Here is a 10,000-nt window from a genome sequence, read left to right on the forward strand (position 1 = left end):
CTCTACTCTCTGTCGCTCCATTCTTCATCCCTCAGATCGGCAGTCTGCAGCCTCCTCACTCTCTGCAGACCTTGACAAAATCACAGACTGGGCAAACAAGTGGAACATGTCTTTCAATCCTGACAAATCTCACACTCTTACGATGTCTCTCCGAAAAGACCGACTGGACAACCCTCCCATCCACTTTCTGAATAATCCTCTCCAAGAAGTTCTGTCACTCAAGCTTTTGGGTCTCACTATCTGCCATGATCTTTCCTGGAAAAACCACATTTCAAATCTGGCCTCCAAAGCCAGTCGCCGACTGGGCATCCTCTGTCGTGCGAAGTCCTTCCTTGGCACACCTGAGCTCCTCACCACATGCTCCTCACCACATACAAGGCTTTCATCCGCAGCTCAATGGAATACTGCTCTCCCCTCTGGGCTGGTGATCCTGCCTCACACCTAGCTCGCCTTCACGCTGTTGAAACCAAAGCATTCAGAATCATTGGAATCTCCCGCGATGAAGCTAACTCCAAGGGCCTCTCACTCACTCATCGCAGGCAGGTTGGTGGTCTTTCCGTCTTCTACCGACTCCTCTCTGGCCTTGCCCCCCCCCCCCCAGCTCTCTCTGGCCTCTGTCCCGCAAATATTCCTCCAGGTCGCACACGATCTGCCTGCAACCCTCTTTTGGTTAAAAATAAAATAACCACCTTTAGAGGCCATTTTTCCCCGCAAAGCGGGGGTTGGCCTTTTTCGGGAACCGTGGTTGTTGTTGTTTTTCGGTCCCCTATTTGAAGCAATGTTTTACGGCCGGATGCCCTTCCTGACGCCAACCCTTTTTGCTGCCTTTAACGTCAAACAGGGAATTACCAGTGAACTGGTGCTCAATTAGCTGACCTCGGAAGGTATGTACAGGCTGAGTCAACCCCCCTGGCGTTAATTCAGCGATCGACCAGGATTCGAACCCAGGATCCTTGGATCCTAAGCCGGCACCCTAGCCGCTAGCCCAACACCAGGGATCGTGGTTAAGCTGCCAAAATCAAGACTCTCTGCTCACCTTCACTCCTTCATTCCTCTTTTCTCCCACCTCTGGAACAAACTCCCTCACTCTCTTCAATCCCACTCCTCCCTCCAAGTCTTTAAAACAGCTGTTCACCACCATCTCTTATCCTCCCCCATCCAAAACCTTGATCTTTTCTACCCCCACTAATTTCACCCCAATTCCACTTTTTGAAATACCAACTTTTGTCCTGGAAGTCCTTGGTGTCCTTGTGCTTTATACTTCTCCCTCCCCCCCCCCCCCCCTTCCCACGCCTCCTCCCCCCGGGCCCTCTCCCTTCCACACATCTCCCTGCTCTCGGATGTTGTGTGTGTGTGCTTCCCCTTTTCTCCCCATCTTGTATTCCGCTCCCTCTTTTTGTGTATTTTGTTTGTCTGGTCGATTTGTTTGTGAAGTTAATGTTAGCTCTTTCACGAGCCTCGATTCAGTATACAAAAAAAAAAAAAACTCTCACTCTCAGCCTATCACCTGCCAAGATTAACACGTGTTTCACATGAAACCTCTCACTCTCACCCTATCACCTGCCAAGATTAACACGTGTTTCACATGAAACCTCTCACTCTCAGCCGATCACCTGCCAAGGTTAACACGTGTTTCACATGAAACCTCTCACTCTCAGCCGATCACCTGCCAAGGTTAACACGTGTTTCACATGAAACCTCTCACTCTCACCCTATCACCTGCCAAGATTAACACGTGTTTCACATGAAACCTCTCACTCTCAGCCTATCACCTGCCAAGATTAACACGTGTTTAACATGAAACCTCTCACTCTCACCCTATCACCTGCCAAGATTAACACGTGTTTCACATGAAACCTCTCACTCTCAGCCGATCACCTGCCAAGATTAACACGTGTTTCACATGAAACCTCTCACTCTCACCCTATCACCTGCCAAGATTAACACGTGTTTCACATGAAACCTCTCACTCTCACCCTATCACCTGCCAAGATTAACACGTGTTTCACATTTCGAGTTGATGAAACACCGGGCGGTTAGCAACGGCTGGTCCAACTCACGTGGATAACAACGGGGTCGCCATGACCCACGTGCTTATTAGCAAACATATATTACTGTGAATCTGTGCGAATTATCATATGTACGGATGTGTTGAGATATAAACCAAGGGACGTAAATCCGGCCGTCCCGAGTGTAACTACAAGTATTTGAATTATCCCAGGTTTTTTTTTTTGGCTCAACCGTGCAGAACTTGGTCAGCAGTTATCCCTTTTCCTTGTAAAACCGTCGTGAATTAATCTTGCGTCTGACATAATCACGCAGGTTGCGTAAACCGAGTCGCGTAATGATATTATGACGTCAGCACGTGAGCATGATGTTCGTAGTTCAGAGTTCAGAGCGAACCGACCGGTGACTGATGGATCCATTGATAAATTAGATGGTATTCATAGAACACTTTCAAACTGATCAGACTAAGCGTTGTCCCTGTCGATTATGACGTCATAATTATGGCACCAATGACGTCATCGTTAACAACACCTACTTATTCCCCATATGGAGTTCTTTACAATGAGCCATGTTTCAATTTTTCCATGCAGCGGTTTTGGAGATATAGAGGTGCAACATTTTTCGGTTTTTCCAAGATGGCGCCAGTACCACATGACCTATGACATCATGATTACCATTAAAATATTCTACAGGAGGAGGCACTCCCATGGTGAAAAATTTGTGCCCATCAGACCAACAGTTGCTGAGAAAAAAAATTCACAATGATCGGATAAGTGTTGTACTTGTCGAATTATGACGTCATAACGAAGGCACCGATGACATCATCATTAACATATCTTATTCCTCAAGGGGAGTGCTTGACAATGAGCCATGTTTCAATTTTTCCCATGAAGCGGTTTCGGAGATATAGAGGTGCAACCTTTTTTCGATTTTTTCAAAGATGGCGTCTGTACCACATGACCTATGACATCATGATTACCATTAAAATATTCTACAGGAGGAGGCACTCCCATGGTGAAAAATTTGTGCCCATCAGACCAACAGTTGCTGAGAAAAAAAATTCACAATGATCGGATAAGTGTTGTACTTGTCGAATTATGACGTCATAACGAAGGCACTGATGACATCATCATTAACATATCTTATTCCTCAAGGGGAGTGCTTGACAATGAGCCATGTTTCAATTTTTCCCATGAAGCGGTTTCGGAGATATAGAGGTGCAACCTTTTTTCGATTTTTTCCAAGATGGCGTCTGTACCACATGACCTATGACGTTATAATTATCATTAAAAACATACTAGAGGAGGAGCCGCATATAATCTGAAAATTTCGTGTCCATCGGACTAACAGTTGCAGAGGAATTTTTGTTTTTTTCATACTGATCAGATCAAGCGTTGTACTTGTCGAATTATGACGTCATAATTAAGGCACCGATGCCATCACCATCAACATATCTTATTCCCCATGGTGAGTACTTGACAATGAGCCATGTTTCAATTTTTCCCATGAAGCGGTTTCGGAGATATAGAGGTGCAACCTTTTTTCGATTTTTTCCAAGATGGCATCTGTACCACATGACCTATGACGTTATAATTATCATTAAAAACATACTAGAGGAGGAGCCGCATATAATCTGAAAATTTCGTGTCCATCGGACTAACAGTTGCAGAGGAATTTTTGTTTTTTTCATACTGATCAGATCAAGCGTTGTACTTGTCGAATTATGACGTCATAATTAAGGCACCGATGACATCACCATCAACATATCTTATTCCCCATGGTGAGTACTTGACAATGAGCCATGTTTCAAATTTTTCCATTGAGCGGTTTGGGAGATATAAAGGTGTAACGTTTTTCCAATATGGCGTCCGTAGCACGTGACCTATGACGTCATAATGATGAATAAAAACATTCTACAGGTGGAGGCGCTTCTATGGTAAAATTTAGTCTCAATCGGACCAACGGTTGCCGAGAAAATTAATTTTTAAAATGCAGACACGTACGGCACACGTTCGTACGCACTTGAATGCTTAACCGCGTTTTCGCGAGCGCAGGGTAAAAACCTTAAAGGAACCTGTGAGCTCGGGAAGTGCTCACACCGTTAAGGGTGAGTTGTGGCGACGTTTATTTATTACATACGCAAATCTGAAATTTCAACGCCTTTCACGACGGACGCACCATATCGGCACCTGTCCGAACCGGGAAATTCCTTTTCGTGCATACGTAATAAGTAGATGTGGGTTTAACGTACCTGCTAATGAAACGCATTTAATGTTGGCAAAGCAATCGTTGGAAAAAAAGGTCTTTTGGAATTGAATAAATAAAAGCAACGAGTTATTGATTCGAACGACATACTTTATTACGTTAAATACCTGTAGATCGATACTTCACCTGCACAGGATTGCAAAAGGATGTGTTCTTTGCGACCGAGTATCCTGCCGTCTGACAGAAGCTCTCAAGATATAAACACATAATATTCAAATAAGCTGTGGATGCAAGAAAATGACGTCATGAAGTTACAACGTAATTAATGTTTAAAACAACAAGTGACGACATCTTAGGTGAGTTACTGTTTTTAGGTTATTTCGCCAAAAATAACCTCATAGAGTGGGTCCCGGTGTCCATCCATCCGTCTGTCTGTCTGTCTGTCCGTACATCTGTCTGTACGTCTGTACATCTGTCGTTACGTCTGTATGTCTGCGTCTGTCTGTACATCTGCCTGTCTGTCTGTACGTCTGTCTGTCTGTCTGCACGTATGTCTGCCTGTCTGTACATCTGTCTGTCTGTACGTCTGTCCTTCTGTTTGTCTGTCCTCATCTGTCCGTACGTACGTTAACATTTGACTGAAATATCTCACAAACGATCCGACCGACATGGACCAAATTTGGGATGCTGCACCAGGACAGCAAAGTCTCACGTGGTTATGTGCCCCCTTTAGATGGGGTCAAAGGGGGGTTTTGCCCCAAATATTTTTGTGTTCCATTTAAAAATCTTCTTCTAAAAACAGCCAGACAGATCCAGACGAAACTCGCCACGAGGCATCGGGATCATACCCCAACCTTAAGTTGTGCTCCTCGTGGTCATATCTCCCCCGGAAAGGGGGCCACGGCCCCCCTCCCCGAATCCTTAATTTTCACTAAAATATCTTCTCCACAACTACCTGATTAATATGGACCAAATATGGTACAATACCTCAGACCTCAGGACCGAAAGGTCTCATGGGGTTGTGCTCCCCATCCGGATCTGCCCATTCAAAGGGGGTAAAAGAGGGGTTTTGCCCCAAAGGGTGGTTTTCCCCTCTAATTCAGATAATTAATTTTTACAATCTTCCCGGAAACCGTGGAGGAATAACTGGAAGTCACCCACGGGGGCTATTTTTTAAATATATAATCACAATGATTTGTAACATCGCACCGACAGTGTTCAGTGATGACTAACGGGGTGGGGGAAGATGACCCTGCCGAGAGGGATTGATGTAAATTGAGGTTGAACAGGGAAAGGTAGGAGTTGAGTGTATGTGGTGTAGATCATTTTCCTCTCTCCAGTAAACTTTTCCCTCCATCTTTTCAACAATCTCTTGCTTCGATCTCGACAGCAAGCTCTGTCCAACCAGGTCTCCCCTCCATCCCTCCAACCAGGTCTCCCCTCCATCCCCCTCCACCCAGGTCTCCCCTCCATCCCCCTCCACCCAGGTCTCCCCTCCATCCCCCTCCACCCAGGTCTCCCCTCCATCCCCCTCCACCCAGGTCTCCCCTCCATTCCCCTCCACCCAGGTCTCCCCTCCATCCCCCTCCACCCAGGTATCCCCTCCAACCAGGTCTCCCCTCCATCCCCCTCCACCCAGGTCTCCCCTCAATCCCCTCCACCAAGGTCTCCCCTGTACCCCTCCAACCAGGTCTCCCCTCCATCTCCCTCCACCAAGGTCTCCCCTGTACCCCTCCTACCAGGTCTCCCCTTCATCCCCCTCCACCAAGGTCTCCCCTGTACCCATCCAACCAGGTCTCCCCTCAATCCCCCTCCACCAAGGTCTCCCCTGTACCCCTCCAACCAGGTCTCCCCTGTACCCCTACAACCAGGTCTCGCCTGACCCCTCCAACCAGGTCTCCCCTCCATCCCTCCACCCAGGTCTCCCCTGTACCCCTCCAACCAGGTCTCCCCTGTACCCCTACAACCAGGTCTCGCCTGACCCCTCCAACCAGGTCTCCCCTCCATCCCTCCAACCAGGTCTTGCCTGACCCCTCCAACCAGGTCTCCCCTCCATCCCTCCACCCAGGTCTCCCCTGTACCCCTCCAACCAGGTCTCCCCTCCATCCCCTCCACCAAGGTCTCCCTTGTACCCCTCCAACCAGGTCTCCCCTCTAAACCTCAAATCAACTCTCCCTTCCATTTCTCCAATCAGCTCTTCCCTCCACCTCCAACAAGCTCTCCGCCTCTCACAATCTCGTGCAAGCACTCCTCCCCTCCCTCCCTCACTTTTGCCTACCCCCTCCCCTTCTTCTCTCCAGTAAGGTGTCTCTCTCTCTCTCTCTCTCTCATTCTCTGTCACTCTCATTTTCTCTCTCACTCTCTCTCTCTCCAAGACGTTCCACCACTATCTAGCATAATCTGCTCTCCTGTTTCTCGCCAACAAACTCTCCTCTCTGCACCTGGAGCTGCATTCGCAGCAATCCCTGCGGCTCGTGTCAGGTACGTTTGTCCGTTCCTGGTTCGGTTCAAACTTTGTCCCGCTTTTGATATCGCTCCGATATATTAGCACTCTGATGCTAATGACGTGTCCATCGTCTTTGTTGCCTTATTCATATCCCCCGTCAGCCTCCACTTCGCCAATAAAAGAGCAATTGAACGGTCCCGTCTTTAGGACGGCCTGCTCCATGATGCGGCACCCTCTCCTCGCCCTGATCGTATCTCCTCGAACGGATCCGATTCCGGTTGGACTCAAATACAGTCAGATGGGGATGAAAGGCGATCCTGCTCGCTTTCCTGCCCTGACGTCCGTATTTGTGACGTCACAAAAAAGCATGGGGGGAGAGGGGGCACCTTGCATCGTTGAGGTTCTTCCTGATCTATGTTAATCCGAGTGGACTCTCCAAATGGTCTGTGGCCTGAGACAAGGTCACGGTTAGAAAGGGGTCAATGTTGTGCACCCCAATGTGGAGCCTAGGAGTTGAGCGATCATTGAACAATATGATGATCTTCATTGAGATACTTAGACCCTCTGATCCGCACACAGTCCCATTCGAGCTTCTGCGGCCCGACCTTAATCCTCGAATAATTAGAACTGCCATTTTGAAGTGAGAAAGAACAAATCGCATCATATCCATCAGGGAGATGCAACTGGCTTTGATCACGCGCACGGCCTCTCGGGACTCGTATGGCTCAAAACTGCTTATTAGCCCCCAATCTTTGGAGGCCCGGTCACCAATATTAGATCCTAATTGGAGGGGAAACACGATGCGTACCCACCAGCAACCCGTGCCGTGACCTGGTGAGGATCTTCTTCTTGTATGACGTCTGGTAATCGTTTTACACCTTTACCTGTATTCTCACTCTCCCTCCATCTACCACAGTCGAGCTATTTTGTGTTTTTTTTCTTTCATTTGCTCACATTGTCTGATCTCTCTGGGATAACATAACTCGCCACCGGTCGATCGAGTCACATGGTCACATTTTCTATCCAAGATGGCTGCCAAACAACGTGACCGACGATGTCATCATTTACAAACTACATGCAACAATGGTGTAAGATGACATTTGTAAAATTTAGCATCGATAGGGTAAGCGGTTTCAGAGATATCATTATTTAATATTTTCCTTCAATCCGATATGGCTGCCACACCATGTGACCTGGGGTCAATGCCACACAGAATGAGATCATTGTTCCTTGTATGGCAAATCATTAAGAAACGACACCGTCGGTTTGCAGCCTTGAGGTCGTAGGTTTGCAGGTGGTGGGAGATATGATCTCCAGTTTTGAGGTCGTAGGTTTGCAGGTGGTGGGAGATGTGATCTCCAGTCTTGAGGTCGTAGGTTTGCAGGTGGTGGGAGATATGATCTCCAGTCTTGAGGTCGTAGGTTTGCAGGTGGTGGGAGATGTGATCTCCAGTCTTGAGGTCGTAGGTTTGCAGGTGGTGGGAGATATGATCTCCAGTCTTGAGGTCGTAGGTTTGCAGGTGGTGGGAGATATGATCTCCAGTCTTGAGGTCGTAGGTTTGCAGGTGGTGGGAGATGTGATCTCCAGTCTTGAGGTCGTAGGTTTGCAGGTGGTGGGAGATATGATCTCCAGTCTTGAGGTCGTAGGTTTGCAGGTGGTGGGAGATATGATCTCCAGTCTTGAGGTCGTAGGTTTGCAGGTGGTGGGAGATATGATCTCCAGTTTTGAGGTCGTAGGTTTGCAGGTGGTGGGAGATGTGATCTCCAGTCTTGAGGTCGTAGGTTTGCAGGTGGTGGGAGATATGATCTCCAGTCTTGAGGTCGTTTTGTAATTGTTCAAACTATTCCAAGGCAATCGCTAAAGTGACCTTTTGATAAGTGCTTGGTTCCAATTTGCAGAATCTTCTCATGAACTCATTCCTCCTTCATTCATTCTTTATCGGTTTCATTCCTCTTTCGCTCATCATTTTGTTCTCTCTGTCCTTATGTACCTCATTCCCCTCCAACCACTAACCACCAGACATTGAGGCCTCAACGTGGTTCCAATTTGCAGAATGTCATCATGGACTCATTCCTCTTTCATTCATTCTTTATCGGTTTCATTCCCCTTTCGCTCAACATTTTTTCTCTCCGTCCTTATGTACCTCATTCCCCTCCAACCACTAACCACCAGACATGGAGCCCTCAACGAGCTCGCCCGCTTCTCCTCTGAGCACTGCAGCATCGGCGATCAACGGATCCCTTTTGGTGGGACAAGGCGGGGGTCCGAGCACTCTCACTCTCATCTCGCTGGTTTACTACAGTTCTCTACTCTTCGCAGGCCTGCCGAGTGAGAAACAGTTACCATGGATACTACAATGATGACACAATGGGTGCTAATTCATGTTAACAAATGGGACTTTGAAACAGCCAACCGAAGGCCTTTCAGATTATCAAGTCAAGTACCACGTAATTTGCACGAAGGTTCACATCAGCGCATTCCAGGCTAGATATACATTTCAAAATGAAACCATCCTAAATACCCACGCTTCCCACCGAAAGCAACGTTTAAAGATGGCAAAAAGTACCACAGGGAATTACCCAATATCAAATTTTGGTTAACTAGAGCAATGCGACTGTGTCGCTAATATGCTTCCGTGTAGTCCCTGTGTGTGACAACGGGTAGATGACCTCGTTCATTGACCTAAAAACAAACAAGTTTTATTTAAATCCCTTCAGCTGTTCTCAAGTATCAAATTTTTACCAGACATGACAGGATGACATCGATCGATCGGTGAACCTGTTTCGGAGAAGGGATTTTTTTTAAAATATCGGCTTTCAAGCTAATATGGCTGCCAAACCACGTGACATATGACATCATATATCTACACTCTGCATACGTCTGGGTAGGGGATCACCTTTGTCAAGTTTTGTGTTGATCGGATAAGGTTAGTTTTTCTATCCAAGATGACTGCCAAACCACGTGACGTACGACGTCATCATTTTCAAACTATATGCAACAATGGTGCTCGATGACATTTGTAAAATTTCGCATTGATTGGGTAAGCGGTTTCAGAGATATAATTATTTAATATTTTCCTTCAATCCAATATGGCTGCCACACCATGTGACCAATGATGTTTTTGTGATCATCTTTTCATCGCCATGCCTAGTCAATGACACACGTAAAGTTTCGAGTCAATCGATTTGGTGGTTTGGGAGAATATTTTTTTAAAGGTTTTAAGTTAAATCCAATATGGCTGCCAAACCATGTGACCTATGATGTCATTAATTAAATATTTCAATACAATTAGGCAATAGATCATATGCGTGCAATTTCAGATTTATAGGACAAAGCATTCAA

At 46.8% G+C, this 10,000-nt stretch overlaps 1 protein-coding gene across 1 annotated transcript in view; it reads left to right on the forward strand.

The window, feature by feature from the left end:
* The first annotated feature begins 6,553 nt into the window (after positions 1–6,553).
* Positions 6,554–10,000, forward strand: part of GPR139 (G protein-coupled receptor 139) — an 8,878-nt gene continuing 5,431 nt past the window's right edge. Inside the window, exons 1-2 of the mRNA XM_068118634.2 lie at positions 6,554–6,693; positions 8,831–8,986. Coding sequence (XP_067974735.2) covers positions 8,833–8,986 — 154 coding nt within the window. The 5' untranslated portion in view covers positions 6,554–6,693; positions 8,831–8,832. The remainder of the gene's footprint in view (positions 6,694–8,830; positions 8,987–10,000) is intronic.

Source organism: Myxine glutinosa, chromosome 5 (assembly GCF_964187855.1).
Source record: "Myxine glutinosa chromosome 5, kmMyxGlut1.1, whole genome shotgun sequence".
Lineage (NCBI taxonomy): Eukaryota > Metazoa > Chordata > Myxini > Myxiniformes > Myxinidae > Myxine > Myxine glutinosa.